This window comes from Sus scrofa, chromosome 8, assembly GCF_054392235.1.
Source record: "Sus scrofa isolate SSC_HxYL_T2T_F1_AM1 chromosome 8, Sscrofa_HxYL_maternal_Yorkshire_Landrace_v2.0, whole genome shotgun sequence".
NCBI lineage: Eukaryota > Metazoa > Chordata > Mammalia > Artiodactyla > Suidae > Sus > Sus scrofa.
The window spans coordinates 102,738,590-102,761,473 of NC_139390.1; the positions used below are offsets into that span (position 1 = coordinate 102,738,590).

Consider the following 22,884-nt stretch of genomic DNA (forward strand, 5'->3'; position numbering starts at 1 on the left):
CACTAAGTTAAGTCAGAAAGAGAAAGGCAAATACCACATGATATCACATACCTGGAATCTAACATATGGCACAAATGAACCTTTCCACAGAAAAAAAAACTTATGGACTTGGAGAATGGACTTATGGTCTCTAAGAGGGAGGAGGAGGGAGTGGGATGGACTGGGAGTTTGGGATTAATAGATGCGAACTATTGCATTTGGAGTCGATAAGCAATGAGATCCTGCTGTATAGCACGGGGAACTATATCTAGTCATTTGTGTTGGAACATGATGGAGGATAATAAGAGAAAAAGAATATGTATATGTATGACTGGTCATTTTGCTGTACAGCAGAAATTGACAGAACACTAAATCAACTGTAATGGAAAAAATAAAAGCCATAAAAAAATAAGTCATGGGACATAATGTACAGATGGTGATTATAGTTAATAATACTATATTGCATATTTGAAAATTGCTAATAGAATAGATTTTAAAAGTTCTCATCACAAGAAAAAAATATTTTGTAACTGTATATGGTAACAGATGTTAACAAGAATTATTGTGGTAATCATTTCACAATACATACATACATCATCATTATATTATATACTTTAATATATCTATCAATTATACCTCAATAAGAAAATAAAACTGGCTGAATTTTAAAAATCAAAAAAAAAAGAAAATAGAAAAAGCTTTTCTCAATTATGAAAGAAAAATACGGAGAGAATTTTCAAAATTTAGAAGGATGAAGGAAAGTGATAAAAACTCACTGATAAGGATAATTATTATAAACACTGCCATATATTTTCAAGTTTTTTAATTGAAAATAAAATAATTTAATCTAGGCATTTTTAATTAAATTGAATGTCACCTATTTCATTTTACAATTTTTTCACTTTTTCATTTTAATTATTTCAGTATTCTACTATTTTTTTTTTGAGGTCTTTGTGTACCTTTGTAACATTAACTTCATCTAAAGATCTCTTAAACCCTTTATTCTCATAGTTACTCCTTGTCAACAGTTGGCAAGTTTTGCCATCTTTATTCCAAATTCAAATAGCTCTCTTTTAGCTACTACCTCCAAGACATCCAAAGCTTATTTTCCACCAACCTTTCTTTTCTGAAAAGTCACTCCAATCTAATTCTCCAGTCTTCCCTTACTAGATGCAGAGCGGCAGTAATTCAAAATGTGCTCTCCAACCAGCAGCAGCAACTGCTCCTCAAAACTTGTCAGAGATCCATCATTCCCATCCCCACCCCAAACCAACCAAATTGGAAAGGGGGCTCCAGCAATCTGTTTTAACTAGCCTTCCAGGTAATTATGATTCACACTCAGGTACGAGAACCACCTGAGTGGGTCTTAACTTCCACCACACTCCACGCACATGGCAAGGCACCAGAGACAGCACTGCAGGTTAACAGGCAAGTAGATCTATTCTCTGCCCACAGGTCAGTTAAAAACATAAACAGATGATGACAGTTAACTACAGGGTGTGGGGAAAGTACATAATGGATCCCTATTAGTGGGAGGGGGCGGGTATGTGGGTATTGGGGGGGGATAGGTGGGAGGAGGGTGATCAGAGAAGATTCCTCAAAATAAGTGATGCTAAAACTGAAAGCTGAAGGATTCCAGCTGTTAGCCATATGAGTGGGGGATGGGCATCGATTGTTGTGTTTAACAAAACCTCTGGCTTCTGTGTGAGGAAATGGATGGGGTGAAGGTGAGACAGGAGGTAGGGAGGCTAGTTAGGAGGCTTCTGCAGTTACCAGGTGAGAGACGGAAGCTTGGACGACAGCCATTGATCATGGAATGGAGGCAAGCAGACAAAACGGCCCGAGGTGGAGGCACAAGTTAACACTGTCCTAACCTCTCCAGTGGTCTCCAGCTCACCCAGTTCAGCACCCGCTCCAGGCAGGAGTCTGAGAGCTCCTTCCACCAACCAAGGGCCCAAAGGATGTCTCTGGGGCTTACGGAGACCCTGTGGAGTCTCAGGAGGGTCCCCACTAGATAAAGGCAGTCATCCGGGGAGGGAGCAACGTCCAGGGCAACCAAACGAAGGTCCTGTGGGGCAGTGAACAGGTTGAGCACAACGCTCTGTCTCTCCACGCAGAGCAGAGGCTTAAGCTGCGCGGCCTGGGCGGACAAAGAACCGACCAAGGTCGGGACGGCAATGTCCCTCCCAGGGTCCTTCGTGGCCCCTCTTTTCGAAAAAGCCTGGATCCGATCCAAGGCCCCCCCTGCCTAAAGTCCCCGGATCCCCGCCCCACAGTCTCTTTATCCCTCCACCGGAAAGCTCCATTTTCCTCTTTTCTTCCACAAAACACCTTAATGGCCCATTATAACCTGAGCCCCAATCATTAGCAAATGAAAAACTAGCTCCCCTTTTCTGCAAGGCTAAGAGGGCAGGGTGCAGAGGGGGAGAGGAAGTAGGGAGGGAGGTGACCTCACACCCTAGTTTATTCCAATGCTAATGAAGCAAAGAAAAGGAGGTAAAGCCAGCACTTAAGTTTCTGTATTAAAATTGTTTGATAATTCACCTCTATTTGTTTTTCTACCCCAAGACAGTTAGTGGTGCACCAGACTTGTGAGGGGTTCCATGTGCTGAGGTGAAAAGTTGGAGTAAAAGATGACTCCCAGGGCTCTGAGGACTCCGTGGATTCCTTCATTTGAAATTCCAAAAAGACATTCATTAAGCACTGAGCCACCAGTAGGTGAAAACAACAAACTCCTGCCACCTGGAGCAAAGGAAAGGAGGAAATTCCTAAGGAAAGGAAATGCAAGAGTAGAAATATGATTTGTTCACCTTAAGGAAACATTAATTGAAGATGCCCACAAGGCAGATGGGTTCTAGAGTCTGGTGCTCCAGAGGAAGGCTGGGTTGCAAGTATTGGTTTAGGAGTTATCAGCATAGAGAGGTTAACTGAACCCATGGGAGTGGATTAGATCAACTGGAAATGTCTATGAAGTAAAAAGAAAACAGAACCTAAGCTCCAAACCAAGGAGTTATATTTAAAAGACGGCCAGAGGAAGCTGCAAAGCTTCAATAGTTTCACTAAAGACAGTCCAGATTAGTTGTCCTCATGCCTAAATCAAGACTTCTAAGCACCACAGGAGAAAATCACAGACCTGCGTTGATTGTTCCCTCCAGCGTGTCCTGAAATCACTGTTCCCCCCAACACACACAAACAGTTCAGCCTCCCATTTTCCACAGAATCTTTCTCAGAGGTTTCTTCCTCTCCTCAGTCTGCCATCTTGCTACTTACCTATGCATTTTCAGCAGAGCTCCTAATCTTCTGTATCACAGAAGTAACAGAAGCTACTGGACAGGAATACCTCTTATCTTCCACCACCAAACTTGCCAAAGGTCTTCCCTACAGACTCATCCTCCCCCTTTTTTTCAATCACAATGGGAGACAAGTGACCTTCCCTCCACCTGGGCTCAGAATCAAAAGATTGGCTTGGTTAAGATTAGCCCTTCTCTTTCAGGTATCTTCGACTCCCTTGGCTGCTGACTGCTTCCCAAATGTTTTTAAATATATGTCTGTCTTGGTATTCTCTTGTAGCACAGTGGGTTAAGGATCCAGTGGTGTTACTGCAACAGCTCAGGTTGCTGCTTCGGGGGAGGGGGGGCTTGGCATGCCATGGACATGGCCAAAAAATATATGTGTGTGTGTGTGTGTGTGTGTGTGTGTAAATATATATATATATATTTCTGTCTCCCACTAAAAAGAAACAATCTCAAAGCTCTTCTCCCCCTCTACTTTCCTCTTTATAGTCCCACGTTTTGAAAGAATGGTCTATACTCACTCAAGCCCACTGAATTCTGAATTATGCCCCCCAGTGCCACAGTCCCCCCAGTGAAACTGTCCTTGCCAAGATCACTGTTGGTTGACATTCCTACTGCTAAATCCAATGGTGATTTCCCATCCTTGTTTTACTTGACCTTTCACTCACATTTGACACTGTTGTCCATTCACGCCCTGTTTCTTGAAATACTTCACCTGGCTTCTAAAACATCAAAAGTCTCCTGGTTTCTATCCTGTCTCTCTGGCCTCTTCTAATTCTTTTGCAGGCTCCTCTTTCTCTTTTGTTAAAGCAATGCCTCAGACAAATTATTTTTGAGTACATGAAAAGCTTTTTAAAAAATTCTATTTAATTTTGGTTGAGACATTTTATAAGAAAAAAAGGAATGGTTCACCAACCATGTTTAGAATGGATACAAAAAAAAGAACATCTGGTTAAAGATTATTAGGCTAGTCAATCAGCTGGATGGGTAACCCTAGCTTCCCAGAAGGAGTTCTCAGTCTTATTAAAGTCTGTCAGAAAACTGTTCACGCACTTTATCAGGAATGCTAATTGCTTCCCAGAAGGAGTTGTAAATTACATCACACAAAAAATTTCTGTCCCAGACCAGGTTTGAGTCAATTTTCTTTCTCCCTTTCAGTCTCTTAAATATTGGTTTTCCTTAGGGTTTTCTTCTAAGCCCTACTCTCCTCTCATTCTACATGTATCTCTTGGTGTTTTCACCTACTTTCATGACCACCCCCCTAAAACATACATCTACACTTGTATCTCCAATAACTTTCTGAACACCCCCATTGGACTTCCCACAGGCAGTTCAAATGCAGTATATCCCAAACCCAACTCATTTTCCCTCTCACTTTGTGCCTCCTCATCTGTCCCATATCTCAATTAGTGGTACCACATCTGCAATTGCCAAACCTGGGAGCTGAAATATCATCCTTGATACTTGTTTTTCCTTGACATCTCCTCCACCATCAGCACCACCAATCCAATCTACCATCAGATCATGTCTACATCAGGTTTCATTTCTCCATCCCTACATCCATGATCATCATCTCAGTTACTTAAATCACCACCTAACCGGTCTGCCTGTCTCCAGTGCAGTCCCCCTCTAATTTATTCTCTACTCAGTAGTGTGATCTTTTAAAGCAAAAACATGACCACACCATCCCCATTTAAAACAATTAATTGCCATTTTTTCCTTGTTTATTCTTACATGTAGAATGTGTTGTAGACATAGCTATTTATTTCTGCTAGTTCCCTTTCCAAACCCTCCCTCTGCTCCATGGCTTTTCACATTTCTTCAGTGGTATGCATTCCGAACCTTTGAAAATGTTTAACCCTAAACTTGGATCATTCTTCCCTATCTGCATCCCTTCTTTTGGCTCTAATTCATTGAAGTTCTACCAAGTAGTCTTATCCTACCTCCTTAATCCCCATCTCTTTCTAAGTGTCCATGATACTCAGAGGTATCACTATATTTTCACGTCTCTCATTTTTTTGTACCTCTCACTAGGCTATCTGTGATTCAAGGACTTTTTCAACTGTTCTCCCAATTGTGTTTCTAGCACTGGGCCTAACAATTGATAGGCAGTTAATATTTTGAATGCAATGGATGAATGATCAATATATTCATGTAATTAAATAGTTTCAAAAACACCATTTAAAGAACAGATTATAACATTCATTCTTATTTTCTTATGCAAAAAATAAATATTATGTTTGAGAGAAGCTAAAATTAAAATTAAAATCACCAAAAATTATTACTCAAAGAAAATAACCCCCCAAATTTTGGTGTATATTTTTCCTATTTTTTGTATATTTGTGTGTGTGTGTGTGTTTATTTATTTATTTTAGGGCCACACCTGAGACATATGGAAGTTCCCAGGTTAGGGGTTAAATTGGAGCTGCACCTGCCAGACTACGCCACATCCATAGCAATGCCAGATCAGAGCCATGTCTACAGTCTATACCACAGCTCATGGCAATGCTGGATCTTCCCACTGAGTGAGGCCAGAGATTGAACCCGAGTGCTCATGGATACTAGTCAGGTTTGTTACTGGTGAGCCCCAATGGGAACTCCTGTGTGTATATTTATATAGACACACATTTTTGAGATAAATAGGATCATAGCGCATTTCTATTTTGTGACAGTATTTTATTTAATTTATTCATATAGTTGGGGGTTTAGGTTATTTTTATGTTTTTATTAATATAAAGAGTGCTTCAGTGAATAACCTTATAGTTTTCTAACCCATGATTAGGAAAATGGAATTTTACTGACAGTATAATATTCCACAATATAAATGGAATATACATGATTCCTGATTCTTTATTGTCACACATTCATATTTGTCTAAATCCATACTTTTACAAATGTAAGAACTATCCTATGCATAAGTTTTTGTTTTTACTATTTGACCATTCTTAGGATAGATTTTGAAAATGTAAATTACTAGGTCAAAGGTTTTAAGGCTTTGGATTCATTTTGCCAAATTGCTTTTGATGAAATACTTATTTCCTGTATCAGTGCTCTGGGGACTTGCTGAGTAATTGCCAATTACTCAGCATAAAGCTGAACTCTGTGGAGGGCTAGGAGCATGCCCTCAAGGAGATATGAATTTGGGGAGATACATAAAACATACAGAAAGCAGTAAAGGTAATCTGACAACGTATATAAATACCACAATGATTTGGAGATAGGAAATTCTATCAAATGCTAAAATAGGTTAAAAGTCTTCATAGAGAGAAGAGGAGTGATTAAGACCAGAAGAGGTAGAAAGAAAGGAATGGAGATGTGAGGAAGGAGACTTTGAGCTGGGGAAGTGCCTGGAGAATCTGCCTGCCCAGGAGCAGGAAGGAGGGAGATTAACAAGTAGCGAAGGTGTTCTGTGTATGTGCTAGGCACTGCACTAAGTATTTTATACATAAGATATCATTGTCTTCTCACTACAGTCCTGAGAAGTAGGTATTATTATTTTAATCCAGATCTGAATGAAATGAAAAATCGACTTTCAGAGGGATTAAGTAACTTGCTAAAGATCGCAAAGTTTTTGAGTGGTGATACACAGATTTGAATGCAAACAGTCAGCCTCCAGAGCACATAGTTCAAGTACATCACTCAACTGACTCATTACAAACTTGGGATCATGTACCTACTCAGGAACTGTATCCCTTGACTTGGAATCAGTGACTTGAGTCATAGGTGGTGATCAGATGCTTGAGAAAGAAAAGAGGACAAAAAGGATTTCACATGCTGAGGCCTATTTCAGACAGTAAAGATCTAAAAAGTTACTTAAAAATTTGTGTCATGGACTTAAATGTAAAATGTAAAACTTTAAAACTTTGAAAAAAAAATTGGAGAAACTCTTCAGAATCTGGGGCTGGGCAAAGAGTTATTACACTTGATACCAATCTTAGAATCCATAAGAGGAAATATTTGGTATATTGGGTCTCTCAAAATTAAAAATTTTCTCTCCAAAACACCCTAATAAGAGGATGAAAAATCAGGCTACAGACTAGGAGAAAATACTGCAAAACCACAAATTCAACAAAGTACTAGCATCTAGAATATATAGAGAACACTCAAATCTCAACAAATTAAAAAAAAAATCAAACAATTCAACTAGAAAATGGGCAAAAACCATGAACACATTTCCCAAAGAGGATATACAGATGGCAAATAAGCATACAAAAAGATGTTCGACATCATTAGCCATCAGGAAAATAATGCAGATTTAAACCACAATGCAATATCACTACATTACTATCAGAATAGCTAAAAAAAAAAAAAGAAAGAAAGAAAAGAAAAATGGCGGCAACACCAAATGCTGGCAAGGATGTGGAGAAACTGGATTGCTCATACATTGCTGGTGGGAATGTAAAATGGTCCAGCCACTCTTGAAAACAGTTTGGCAGTGTCTCATAAGACTAAACATGTAACTACCACAAAGCCCAGCAATTGCACTCTTGGGCATTTAGCCTAGAGAAATGAAAACTTATGTTCACATAAAAGCCTGTACACAAATGTTCATAGCAGCTTTACTCATAGTAGCCAAGAACTGGAAACAACCCAGATGTCTTTCAATGAATGAATAGTGAACAAACTGTAGTACATCCATACCATGAAATATTACTCAGCAATTAAAAAAAACTATGATACATACACAAATCAATAAGAATTTATGCTGTTTTAAAAGCTGATACCAAAAGTTTATATACTATATAATTCAATTAACATAACATCCTTGAAAGTGGAAAATTACAGAAATGGAGAATAGATTAGTGAGTATCAAGGTATGATGAGGGTCAGGGAAGGAGGGAAGTACATGTGACTCTAAGAGGCCATATGAGGGATACTTGTGGTTATGGAAATGTCATATATCTTGATTGTATCAATGTCAATGGTATTATACTTGAATGTATCCTACAACAACTTACTATAGTTTTGCAAAATGTTACTATTAGGGGAGACTGGGTAAAGGGTACACAGGACCTCTTAGCATTACTTCTTGTAACTGTATGTGAATCTATGATTATCTCAAAATGAAAAGTTTACTTTAAAAATATATAGCCAATTGGAAGAGAAAAGAATTAAAGTATTGGAGTTCCCATCGTGGCGCAGTGGTTAACGAATCCGACTAGGAACCATGAGGTTGCGGGTTCGAGCCCTGCCCTTGCTCAGTGGGTTAACGATCCGGTGTTGCCGAGAGCTGTGGTGTAGGTTGCAGACGCGGCTAGGATCCCGAGTTGCTGTGGCTCTGGCGTAGGCCGGTGGCTACAGCTCTGACTCGACCCCTAGCCTGGGAACCTCCATATGCCGTGGGAGCAGCCCAAAGAAATAGCAAAAAGACAAAAAAAAAAAAAAAAAAAAAAAAAAGAATTAAAGTATTAATGTATTCCTAGAAAGTAACCTAAAAGGTAAAGAAATTTCCTTATGTAATTCAACAGAGCCATATGAATGAAAAATTCATCTGGCCTAAAATTATGCAGATGTATACATTCCTAAGACTTGTGCTCTGTTGTCTTTTCAGTGCTAGCAGAAACAAGAGGCTAAGCGGGGTTGCAGAGGTGGGAAGAGAAAGGGAACATTGCACACTGAAAAAAATATGGAGTGGTTCTTCCTAGAGCCCTTTAAAAATATTCTCTGTCACCTGGCTTTCTGTTTTCTATCTAAATGGCCAAAAGGAATTAATGACTATGTCCTTTCTGTGGTAAACTCACCAGGGCCCTGAGGGTAGAGGAAGAATCTGAGCCTTGCCTCACTTCAGCCAAATTTTACCTAATCTCTCATGCATATTTCTCCACTTCAGTTCCAAGGCTTTGCCCTGAATGCCTTTCCCACCTTCCCAGAGTTCCTCCCATTCCCCTAGCAGCCCCACTACCCAGAACAGAGCATCCATGCAGACATCTAATATATCACTTACTGACTTCTAATCGTGGGTCGAGCCCAGAAGGTCACTCTGTAACATTCATCTTAGTTTTAAAAACATGAGAGGGACATTGTTGGCAAAAATCCAGGAGTAATGAATTCTATGTTCTAGAAACAGAGAAACTGAACTATTTCAATTTGAAAGAGCTGGCAGAAAACCAACAGAGTAAAGTCCTCTGGGGGGAGGAGAAGGGAAGTAGGCTGGTTAGTTAACTTGTAGGTCTGTAAGTTGGGCAGATTTCTTTAAAAGCAAACAAAGCAATTTTAAACTTGAGAGACTTAATTGGCATCCAAGGCCAAGAATATGAATAATTTTATTAAAAAAACCTTGCTCAAGTGAGAATTCTGCAATCGAAGCATTCTGACTCTTAATAGCTAAAGTTTAAGGGAGAAGAATATAGAAAGAATATAGAAAAGGATGTTTATTTTTCCAGTCATATATTCTAAAACATACCTAGACCCTTCCTTTTCTTCACTCACTCCCCCACAACCACACATGAACTGACTAACCTGAATTTGCAATATGTCTCCCACTTGTCCCTTCCCTGTCTTTTTCTACCATTTATGCTGACCAAGACTACCTTACCCATCACTTGAATTATCCAGTGGTAAAACTGGTTTTCTTCCCTCCTTAGCCTTCCCTGCTCCAATTTATTTTACACACTGTGACCAAAGCAATCTTTTAGGAAACTTGAACCATGATATTCTTCTGCGTAGAGCACTCCATGCCTCCTCTCTGGGTAGAGAGCAGGCCTCAGCATTCTTAGCACAACGCTCCTTCCCCACGCACCTGGCTCTAAACATTGTGGTAGTTCCAATGCCTTTGGATGTTGAATTGGTGTACTGCTTGTATAGTGTTACCCCAAATACATGTCCACCTGGACCGTCTCTCATAATGTGACTTTATTAAATAGGAATTTAATAAAGTCACATGATTAAATTAAATAATTTAATGTGTAAATTAAATAATTCCATCTTACATTAAATCTGTAAGATGGAATTAGTTAAGGTGAGATTTTTGCTGGATTAGTCCTGGCTCTAAATCCAATGACTAATAGATTTAGTGTCCTAATGAGAAGGCCATATAAAGACATGCAGAGACACCAGAGGGAAGATGGCCATGTGAAGACGGAGACAGAAATGAGAGTGACGCAGCTACAAGCCAGGGAATGCCAAGGATTGCCAGCAGCCACCAGAAGCTAGAAAGAGTCAAGGAAGTAGTCTTCCCTGGAACCTTTAGCAGGAGCATAGCACTGCTGACACCTGGATTTTGGACTTAGACCTTCCAGAACCGTGAGAGAATAAACCGTTGCTTTAAGCAACCAAGTTTGTGACAATTTGTTATAGCAGCCTCGGGAAACTGACACAATTGGTTAGGAGAATTTTGGCGGCAAAAAATCAACAGCAAAAACAACATCCAAAAAACACAATTGCGCTTAAGGAAAAAGAAATTTATCACAAAGATGCCACTGTATTTCAGGTATCCCAAGAATAGAAATGCAGCTAAATCTCAGGAATGTCAAAATCAGACACAAAGGTCACTAGAGTTCTTGACCTATGATTCTTTCCCCCTCTGTTTTTGCTTCATTTCTTTTTTTCTTTTTCTTACTCTTCCTCTTTTCTCTCTGCCTGCTCTCTCTACCTACATTTCTTAAGGTCATAGTGATTAAGAGATCCAAAGTTCACCTTCTAATAATCCAAAGAAGTTGACTACTTTTTCCTTAGTTTCAGTTCCAAATTTCCCAAGGAAAAACCAATCAGCCTATTGAGTCAGAATTCTACCAACATTCACCAACCAATATTATATTGCCGGAAGGTGATTTTTACAGAAATCATCAAGGTGATGATTTTTATAGAAACCATGTAGATGAAGCAGAACTAGGAGGGGAAAATTGACAGAACACTGTAAACCAGCTCTAATGGAAAAAAAATAAAAATCATAAAAAGAAAAAAAGAACTAGGAGGGGGAAAGGAAAAGGAACTATTTGTGGTTTTGATATTCATGTTTCCCTTTTTCTGGAAATCCCTTTTTCTCTTATTCTCTATCTCTGCTTGTTGATCATAAAGTCTAGTTTAAATGTCACCTTTTCCACAAAATACATTAAGCTCTGCCATTAGAACATGAACCTTCAAAAGGAAGATGGGGTTGGGGAGGTGTACCCTGGATGCCTGGACGGGCAGGGCCCAGGTGGGAAAGAGGAGGCCTCCAGGGAGAAGACAGGATGAAGAGGTCCTGGTGGCTCACCAGTCAGCCTCAGTGGATGCTAAAACTGGTAAGAAGGGCAGCAGGGCTGGGCACTGGGTAGGTGCCATTTTGAAGAGCAGGCCATCCTGTGTAAAAGAACAGTCCCTGTTGTTCCGGCTCTTGGGGAATCCAAGGCTCTGCTCAGGCACCTAGGTGACATCTCATGCGAAGAGCACAAACCAGGAGTCGAACTTTGATGGAAAACACAAAAATTCAGTTAATGGGAAGTTTAAGAGCACTCCTGCCCACAACCCAGTTGAGGAGGGGGTTTAGGCATAAAATCAGTTATAATAAATTTAAAACTTCAATATTATAACAAAAGCTAAATGTGAGACTCTGCTTCCCTATACTAGTCAATGTCTGGCTATATTTTTGTTTCATATCAATAAGTCATATTACTGCAATATGGTGAATCTGTAGCTTTTATGTCCAGGACCCTCTGACTTTTTTTTTTTTTGGTTAACTGTACTCTTTGCTTAATACAGCCACAATTAGTCCTGCAGGTCAGTTACATGTCTCTGTGACAATCAAAGAGCAAGTTAATAAAGACCATTATACCATGTGCTCAGCTTCTTTGGAGAAAGAAAGAATCATGCTGTGAATCGGTAGAAAGACTAGTGCAGGACTTATTACACACACAGAGCACAATCAGATCAAGACGGTGGGAAAGGGGGTCATACAATCCAGACAGAGACCTGGCTGCCTGCCTTCTGCCCATACCTTCTGGCCCTGGGAGGGAGGAACTCATATTGATGGACCAGCTCAGCCATCAGGCAGGAGCAAGAGTCAGGCCCAAACGTATTCAGGCAGGGCTTGGCCCATCAGCCAAAATCTCTCTTCTCTCCCTTCTCCATCTGCAATCTAAGTAAATCTATTTACTCAAGGTTAACTTCTGTGCATTCAAGGAAAAAGTATTCAAAAATTACTTTTTGTTGTTGTTGTTAGTTTGTTTGTTTGTTTTTGCTTTTCAGGACTGCACTCACGGCATATCAAAGTTCATAGGCTAGGGTCGAATTGGAGCTGCAGCTGCCGGCCTACACCACAGCTACAGCAACATCAGATCCGAGCCTATACCACACCACAGCCACAGCAACACTGGATCTTTGACCCACTGAGCGAGGCTAGGGATCAAACTCGAATACTCATGGATACTAGTTGGGTTCTGAACCTGCTGAGCCATGATGGAAACTCCTTAAAAGTTACTTTGGCTTTGAAAAACGAATACGTCAAAGCACAAGGAGACTTTTATGTAAGCTTATACATTTGTAAAATTTTATAGATAAGATAAATTTAAACAATCTCTTCTAAGTTATTTATTTATTTATTTGTTTAGGGCCACTCCTGCAGCATATGGAGGTTCCCAGACCAGGGATCTAACTGGAGCTACAGCTGCCTTCTACGCCACAGCCTCAGCAACTTGGGATCCAAGCCTCATCTGCAACACCAGATCCTTAACCCACCAAGCAAGGCCAGGGATTGAACCTGCATCCTCATGGATACTAGTCAGATTTGTTTCTGCTGAGCCACAATGGAAACTCCTAAGAAGATTTATGATTAATGTTTGGTCATATTTAATTAACATACTATAAATATTTTAACTACTTAGTTATACATTTTAAATAAGCATTACATATATAATGTGTTATCCCAATAGGTCATATTCTCCTAAACATTATGATAACTTAAAATATTAAATATACAGATTCTTTTACCAAAAATACTAATACCAGGCATTTTATTTTTAGAACATTTCTATACTTAATTATAAACCTTCCCAATGTTTTTTAAAAAGCTTATTGGTTAAAAAAAGTTTATTCTCTCAAATTCCTTTGAGTATATCTTCTGAAGTTGGCTGAATTGCATATGAGGTCTGGAGCCGCAAATATCTAGGGGAGGTTTTCTTTTTTTTTTTTTTTTTTTGCTTTTTAAGGTCACACCTGCAGCATATGGAAGTTCCCAGGCTATGGGTCGAATCGGAGCTGTAGCCACTGGCCTACATGCCACAGACACAGCAACATGGGATCTCGTGTCTGTGACCTACACCACAGCTCACAGATCCTTAACTCTCTGAGTGAGGCCAGGAATGGAACCCGCATCCTCATGGATTAGGGGAGTTTTTCTTGTACACCAATACCAAGATGAGTTCCTTTATACCGTTACTATGTTGTAAGCTCCAAAACTTAAAAAGAGAGTTTACACCAGCCTCCAAAATAGCCTCTAATGATTCTTACCTCCCATAAATCATTTCCCTGTGTAGACACTTCTACTGTGAATGAGGCTGACCTGTAATCAATAGGATATTGTGGAAGTGATGGAGAGTAACTTTTTTTTTTTGCCTTTTTGCTATTTCTTTGGGCCACACCCGCGGCATATGGAGGTTCCCAGGCTAGGGGTACAATCGGAGCTGTAGCCACTGGCCTACGCCAGAGCCACAGCAACGTGGGATCCGAGCCTCGTCTGCAACCTACACCACAGCTCTCGGCAACGCCAGATCGTTAACCCACTGAGCAAGGGCAGGGCTCGAACCCGCAACCTCATGGTTCCTAGTCGGATTTGTTAACCACTGCGCCACGACGGGAACTCCCGAGAGTGACTTCTGAAGTTAGGTTACAAAAGACATTGGTTCTTGTACCTTGCACACTCTTGAATTATTTGCTGTAGAGGGTCCAGCCACTCATGCAGCCCAGGGAGAGGTTGGTGTGGTAAGGAACTGAGTCCTCCTGCCAACAGCCAGCATAAATCTGCCACATATATGAATCACCCATCTGGGAACCAGCTTCTCAAGCCTTCAGATAACTGTAGCCCTGGCCAATATTTTGACTGCGACTTCAAGAAAAACCAGACTCAAAATTAAGCAGCCCCACCCTTCCCTGTGGTCATGCTGAGCTAGTGCCCTGACCTGGAATCCAGCCACAGCCTCATCCTGGCCAGAAGATGGGCCCTCCCAATGTGAGTGAGCTTTGAGCCTTCATGAAAATGTGTAAGCAAGATGCCAGCATCCTGCACACCGAGGAAATGTGCTTCCTGAGGGAGTGGGCATAGGGGGTAAAATAGCACCTGCTACTCATAAAACTAAATCAGGAGAACATACCATGGAAGAAAAACCAGATGGTGATAAGGCAGAGGAAAACGTAAAGACATACAAACCATCAAGTGAGGAAAGCGATCTGGAAATCAAAGATGTGACTGAACCAGACACTGATGCCCCTCAAGAATGGAAAATGAAAATGTAGAGATAATTGAGGAGATGATGGATCAGGCGCATGATAAAAATGTGGTTGCAGAGTTCCCGTAATGGCTCAGTGGTTAACGAACCTGACCAGCATCTATGAAGACATGGGTTCGATCCCTGGCCATGCTCAGTGGGTTAAGGATCCGGCGTTACTGTGAGCTGTGGTATAGGTCACAGACGTAGCTCAGATCTTGCATTGCTGTGGCTATGGTGTAGGTCAGCAGCTACAGCTCCGGTTCAACCCCTAGCCTGGGAACCTCTGCATGCCATGGGTGTGGCCCTAAAAAGACAAAAAAAAAAAAAAAAAAAAAAAAAATGTGGTTGCCATTAAGGCCCTAAATGATGGTGAACTACCGAAAGCCCTCGACTTATTCACAGATGTCATCAAGCTGAATCCTTGCCTGGCCATTCTGTATGCCAGGAGAGCCAGTGCCTTCACCAAATTACCATCTGAGACTATGACAGAGATATTGTAATAAATCCTGATTCAGCCCAAACTTACAAGTGGCGAGGAAAAGCACAGCCTTCTGAGCCATTGGAAAGAAGTAGCTCATGATATTGCCCTCATCTATAAAATGGATTATGATGAAGATACTAGTGCAATGCTGAAAGAAGTTCAACCAAGGGCCTAGGAAATTGCTGAACATCAGAGAAAGCATGGGTGAAAACATGAAGATCAAAGCAAAAATAGAAAGGGCTGAGAAGACCCAGTAAGAGCAAAAGAGATATCAGAGGGAGGAAAAAGCTAGAAGGCAATCAGGAGCTCGATCTGGCTGTTTTCCAAGTGGCTTTCCTAGGGCAATGCCTGGCAATTTTCCTGGAGGAATGTCTGGGATTGGTAGTGGATATGCCTGGAATGCCAGGAATGCCTGGACTCAATGAAATTCTTAGTGATCCAGGGGTTCTTTCAGCCATTCAAATCCACAGCTATGCAGGATCCAGAAGTTATGGTGGCCTTATAGGATGTGACCCAGAACTCAGCAAAGATGTTGAAATATCAGAGCAACCCAAAGGTTGTGAATCTTATCAGTAAATCATCAGCCAAATTTGAAGGTCAAATGCAATTCCCTTCTGATAAATAAAACTCATACGGAAGGAAAAGCAACTTAGATCACCTAGTGGATGTTGCAATAATACAAACTAGTGTACTTCTGACTTTCTAATGAAGAAAGCTATGGTGCTTTGAAGATAATCCCTATCCCTCTGCCCCAAATGCAGCTAAAACATTTTACAGTGTTTGCCATTAGAGGAATCATTCAGATAATGTTTTCCTATTAGGAATTAAAAAGTTTAAACACTTTTTAAACCTTAAAAATATTAAAACAACTTTGTCCAAAAAACAAAACCCACTAAGCTGCTCCCAAATACCTGATACACAGAAAACTGTGAGATAATAAACATTTATATTGTCATTTATACATATATATATATTGGGGTAATTTGTTATGTAGCAATAGACAACTAATAAGGAATGGTCATATTAGCCCACAACCCTAAATCCAAATCATACCATTATCTAATTTTCAAGCCTGATAATTTCTTATAAACCTCCCATCAGGTGACTATACTATTTGCTTGAATTAAACTATTTTTTCATCTCATTCTCAATTTTTTTTCTATTCTTTCTTTCTGTTGGGTTTACATTATACAGAAATATTAAATTATATCTAATTCTGCTTCTCATAAGCCTGTTCCTGACTCTAACACAACTTCAAGGAACTGCATTCTTCTGCCACCTATCATCGAGCATCCTCCACTTGACCAGATTGAGAGTTTACATTTTAACGATAAAAGATGGAAGCATCTTTTCCAGAAATCCACTGCTCAAAATAACTATGAAGTCAAATAACTATCTCAGATTTAACATGGGTAAAAAAGAGGTTTTTTTTTTGTTTGTTTGTTTGTTTTTTTGTCTTTTTTAGGGCCGCTCCTGCAGCATATGGAGGTTCCCAGGCTAGGGGTCTAATCCGAGCTGTAGCCGCCGGCCTATGCCAGAGCCACAGCAACACAGGATCTGAGTCGAGGTCTGCAACCTATACCACAGCTCACGGCAACGCCAGATCTTAACCCACTGAGCCAGATCTTAACCCAGGGATCGAATCCGCAATCTCATGGTTCCTGGTCGGATACATTAACCACTGAGCCATGAGGGGAACTCCTAAAAAAGAGATCTTGATTTTCCTCTTATCTAGCCTAGCCATCCTAGCTTCCATAAATGACATCATCACCCATCCAGATGTTTATGCCAAAAACCTAAGATTAATTCTCGACTCCTCTCTTTTTCTCACATTGTCAACAAAGGGGTTCCCAGGTATATCCTGAATTTGTTGACTTCTCTTCATCTTCGCAGCCTATCTCCATTCCATCTCCATTCTTTCATCTCCATCTCCTTAGCCTAGACTAAGCCATCATCTTTCACCAGGACACTGCAAATAGCTTCCTAAATGTAACCTCTGCTGCTCCTCTCTATAAACATTCACATACAGGTGTTGGTGTGACATATTTTATTTCTCTTGGGTAAATAACTGGATGTGAGATTGCTGAATCATATAGTAAGGGCCTGGGTAATTACCTCAGTAACTGCCAAACTATTTTCCATTTTGTACTCCTACCAGTAACATATGAGAGTTCCAGTTGTTCCACATCCTCTCCAGCACTTTGTATTTTAAGCCATTCTAATAGATGTATAGCAGTCCTTTTTCATTTTTTTTAAATTGAGGTTTAAAAAATACAATGAAATGTACAGATCCTAAGTGTACAATTCAAATGTGTTTTGATAAACATGTGTACTCATGTAATGAAGATGTAGCACATTTCCATTACCCTAATAAATTCCCAACTAACCCTCTTCCAGTCAGTCTCTACCCTCAGAGGCAGCCACTTCTGACTGCTACCACCACAGATTAGTTTTACCTTTTCTTAAACCTCATAAGAGGATTGATATAGTATATACTGTTTTGTGTCTGACTGATTTTCCTCAACATAATGGTTTTGAGATTCATGCATGTTATTGCATGTATCAGCAGGTCTTTACTTTGATTGCTGAGTAGTATTTTATTGTATGAACATCATAGTTTGTTTATCCATTCAATTTTTGATAGACACTTGGGTTGTTTCCAACAATTCCACTCCTAGGTATTTACCCAGGAGAACTGAAAGCATATGTCCACAAAATGATAATAATCGCCTGCTTCCTCTCTTGATCCACTACAATCCATTCTCCATATAGCAGCTAGAGGGATCTTTTAAATAAATTACTCAAATCCCTTCTCTCTTCTGCTTAATACCCTTTAGTGAATTCCCATCCCACTTAGGAGAAAATGCAAACTCTTTACCACAGCTTGTGAAACCCAGACATCACTGATTCTCGACTTTGGCTGCACAGAGAAATCCTCTGGGAACTTTTGTTACTTAGGCTCCACCTCACATCAAGTGAATCAGAATCTCTGGAGGAGGGCTCCACGTAGTTTTCAAAGTTCCCCAGGACATATTAATAGGCCTCCAGGTTTGCAAGGCCCTGCCAGTCATCGTGGCTCTCCTTACTTTATCTCATACCACTCTCCCACTCAGGTGCTGTCATCCAGGCATGCTGGCCTCTTTTCAGCTCTGTGAATACAGTGATTTTATCCCTACCTCAGGGGCTTTATACTAGTGTTTCTTCTGCCTGGAATGTTCTTTAGATCTTAGTGCAACTGGCTCTTTCTTGTGATGATTCAGATAGCTGAAAATGTTACCAGCTCAGAGGGGCTTTTCCTGTCCACCCAACTAAAGGAGCCATACTAAAGCATATTCCCTATTCAAATGCTCTGTATCACTTTTATGTGTAATATTGTTTTGTTCATGCATTTTGTTTTGTGTTTATCATCTATTTCCCTACTCTAGACCATAAATCCCATGAGAACAGGGACCTTACCTTGTTCTCCATAGTTCCTTAGTATTTATAATCATGCCTGGCATATAATAAAAGTTTAAGAAATATTTGTTGGAAGGATGAGAGAATGCACATATAAAATATGCATATTACCTGGGAGAGAGGGAAAAATCCAGAAAGGGCCTTCTTTATTTCCTTCCCTCAGGTGTTAGCATGAGGTAGTTAATTTACAGAGAAAATGGAGAGACTCTAGTTTGATAAGATTAAACCCAGATACTAGAGTTCATTAGGTCCTAAAAGGCAAAGAGGATCTTTTGGCTTCTAGGATCTTAACTTCAGTCCTAACCTGATGCTGTGCACATTGCAGATACTCAATGATATATTTCTATTAATAGTGAAGTGACTGTGATCTGCTTTGAGGGGCTAGAGGGGATGTGGGAGGAAGCGATAGGGGATAGAGTGTGTGAGTAGGGATTAGGGGAATCAGAGAAAAGGAGGCAGAAGTATATTTATGCCTTTATCCTCACTTGAGGTAGCTATCACTAATTCAAAGCATGAAATTCAGTTTAATCTATTCTAGCCAACTGGATTTCAAAACATTGTTCTAGTTTAGATGTGGTTTCTCTTTGTAAAGCAAGGCAATGTGTTAAAGCAAAGTTTTAAAGAAATTTAAAAAGAAAGAAAATTTAAAAGAAAGGAAAGGAAAAGAATGATACAAAGAGGAAGGGACGCAGGAACTAGGAAGAATTTAGGAACATCTTTGTGCTTCAGGCATTTACTTATTTATCACGACCCTACGTGAAATATAGTTATACTCATTTTACAGATGAGGAAACTAAAGCTTAGAGAAAAGTAACTTCCTTTTCAAACATTCTTACCACTATTTAACTGTTATAAAATAGGTAAAAATATACAAGATACATACATCAAATATACAAATGACATTAACAATGGAAAGCCATCTAATATAAGCATGATTTTTTTTTTCTTTTTTTGCCCTTGAATGGGGCATGTGGAAGTTACCAGTGACAACCTGTTTAACCTGCTGTGCCACAAGGGAAATCCTAATGTAAACACAATAGATCAAAGATTCAAATTAATCTTATCCGGCTAGAACACTGGACTAAAACCAAGGGTTAGATACACTGTAGTGGATACACTAAATCCCACAGCTGGCTACATACATTCAGAAAGAGACCTACTTTTGGCTGGAGTTTTTATAAAAATTCTTGTGGATTTAATTGACTGCTAGTGATGTGTGTGTGTGTGTGTGTGTATATATATATATATATATAGTCCTTTTAGGGCCACACTTGCAGCATATGGAGGTTCCCAGGCTAGGGGTCAAATCGGAGCTGTAGCTGCCAGCCTACACCACAGCCACAGCAACGCCAGCTCATTTAACCCACTGAGGGAGGCCAGGAATCTAACCTGTGTCCTTATGGATACTAGTTGGATTCATTACCACTGAGCCACAACAGAAAATCTGACTGCTAGTGTAATATAAGCCAATATTCAAGGCTAAAAATGTGACTAGGACAACGCTTAACCATTTTACAACAGTTCCTTACCTTAATCGACTTCTTTTCAGTATTTATCAGTGAAGATATTTTTAAAATTCTCTTCTCTACTGGCTTCTGTTATATCTGATTATCTTTCCATCTCTGAAGCAGATCCTCATTGATACTAACACTAATAAGACAATAACCCTCATTTATTAAGAGTTCCGTGCCAACTACACAATTACTGTATTTAAATTCTCCCTCTTAACAATACTATTGAAATAGGCATAATTATTTCCACCATTTTATAAATGAAAAAACTTAGGTTCAGAAAAATCTAAGTGATTTTCTCAAGACCAGACAGCTAATAGCATTCATAGCACCCACCTCCAACAGTCTTAGAGCCGCTTCTAACCATCTTCTGCACCAATAGTTTCTCTCAGAGCTTCCGCATCCTTTGTTTGTTCCTTAAGTGTCAGTGTTCCTTAGAGTCCGGCCCTCAGGTCATTCCTGCCTGGTTAATCACCACTTGACACAGGACTCTAACTGACAACTCCTCCACTGACGAATCCTATGGCTGCCACCAATAGTTGCCTACTTAGCACCAACCCTTTCCACTGCCTTCCTTGCTATAAGCTTTAGAGAAGGCTGAATCCACACCCAGCCCTGGCCCCATAGAGTGGATCACGATTGGTTTAAACCAAACATGAGGCTTCCTCCGCCCCCTCTTTTCAGTGACTGGTTTGAGTACTGGAAGAGAATCAACTGAAGGATTTTTGAGAAAAGTTATCCTGGCTCTTAAACAGAAATATTCATCAATAGGAAATCTTTTTTTTCTTTCACTTTGTTATGTCTGCATGTGCTGTGGAGCACTAAGGCAGCTATAATTTTCAGGAGTGTAAGGAATTCCTGAGACCAAAATGTTTGAGAACAGTTGCCTGGTCCATGCCAATATCACCCCTCACCAGGTTTTTGAAACTTTCCTAAATGGTTTTTCTACTGCTAATCTGTGCACAGCCAATCACAATAAACCCATTATCTGCATTGCTACCCAGGTGATCTTACTAAATGCTAATCAGACCTCTGCTTAGCCCTTCAGTGGCTCCCTGTTGCTTTCAGCTTCTCTTGTTTTATTTGTTCTTATCCTCTCACATATCTGGTCACCCCAGCCATTGACAGGTAGGTCATTGCAGTTTCCTATCTGAAATGACACTGTTGTTTCCATGCCATCCTACCTGCGCTTTTTTTGGTTTTGGAGCAAAGGACATTTACTATAATAATTGGTTACACAGGTGATGGAAAAGCTAAGATGTCAATCAGGGGCAAGCAGAGGCAAGCAGAAGTGAGAAACAGTAGCAAGCCACCACCAATAGCAAGTTCTGCGACTGGAGGAATATAAGGAGGAAGTGGTGTCACCAGACCCCCAAGGGTCAGGGTTACCTGGGGAAATCTAGAGCCATGGTAGACCTGTTCTCATGTTTTGGGACCATGACGGAGTTAAGCCACAGCCAGTGGTGAATCACGATTGATTCCAAAGCTGAGCTTCCTCACCTACAGCATATGAAAGTTCTCAGGCTAGGGGTTGAATCGGAGCTACAGCTGTAGTTCCACTCATAGCCACAGCAATGCCAGATCCAAGCTGCAACCAGCTTCAGGCAACACCAGATCCTTAACCTACTGAGCGAGGCCAGGGATCAAATCCATATCCTCATGGAGACTAGGCTGGGCTCTTAACGCTCTAAGACGCAATGAGAACTCCTTTGTTTTTAGAGATGGCCGTTACTATTAGTGCCTTCCCATTTGTTTGAGATGGTCTGTGCGTGCACAAGTACTAAGGAACGTTCTTTGGAGAGTAGGAAGATGACGAGCATGGTATGAGGCTGAACAAACTTCCAGTGGACAGTCCTCTTTTTTCTCTTAACTGCTTCATTGAAATATAAGTCATATAGCATACAATTCACCCATTTAAACTGTACTTTCAGGGGTGTTTAGTATATTTAAAGATGTGTACAACCATCATTACAATTTTACAACATTTGCATCACCTCAAAAAGACACTTGTACCCTTTAGCTAACCTCCTCGCCTCCTCCCCTACCTCCTCACGTGCCCCCATCAGCCCTAAAACTACTAAGCTACTTTCTGTCTCTATAGACTTTCCTGTTCTGACTTTTCATATGGATAGAATCATATAATATGTAGTCTTTGGGAACTGGCCTCTTTCATTTAGCAGAATGTTGTCAAGGTTCATACATGTTGTATAGCCTATGTCAGTACTCCACTCCTTTAAATAGTCCCTTCCAAACACCAAATCTGGACTGGCCCAGCACTGCCACTGGAGGGATCAGCGTGAACTTGTTTGGTGATGAGATTTTCATTTGCTGTGGTCCCTTGCTGGAGACTCTCACTGGACCCTGCTATATGTGCCTCATTACCTGAAAAACAACTATCAGCTGGTGTGGGACCTTTATATGAAGATGAGGGAATTAAAAATTAATCAGAACTACAGATAGAATCCCCCGAACCATTGTATGACCTTTGAGCAATAGAATTTATAAGGAAACCATCTCAGACTGTTTCTTCATACAGTTCTAGTGGATTCTCTAGGTATACTCACCAGGAAGTCCAGGCTAGTGATAGGGCCGAAGCCAGGGCTGAATGTTGTTAGTTCATTGGTTTTCAGCGTGGTACCTCAGACCACATCAGTATCACCTAGGAACTTGCTGGAAATGCATGTTCTCAGGCCCATCTACTCAATCAAAAACTCTGGGAGTGGGGCCCAGCAAATTGTTTCAACAAGTCCCCAAGTGATTCT

At 40.4% G+C, this 22,884-nt stretch overlaps 1 protein-coding gene and 1 pseudogene across 2 annotated transcripts in view; one reads left to right on the forward strand and one right to left on the reverse strand.

The window, feature by feature from the left end:
- JADE1 (jade family PHD finger 1) overlaps positions 1-20,743 on the reverse strand; it is an 87,562-nt gene extending 66,819 nt beyond the window's left edge. The window contains exon 1 of one of the 2 annotated variants that reach the window (XM_084972913.1): positions 20,459-20,743. In XM_084972913.1, the coding sequence (XP_084829039.1) occupies positions 20,459-20,489 (31 nt within the window). In that variant the 5' untranslated portion in view covers positions 20,490-20,743. The remainder of the gene's footprint in view (positions 1-20,458) is intronic. The other variant, XM_084972920.1, reaches the window with a different exon arrangement.
- Positions 14,401-15,780, forward strand: LOC100518205 (hsc70-interacting protein pseudogene; annotated as a pseudogene).
- Positions 20,744-22,884: the final 2,141 nt, after the last annotated feature.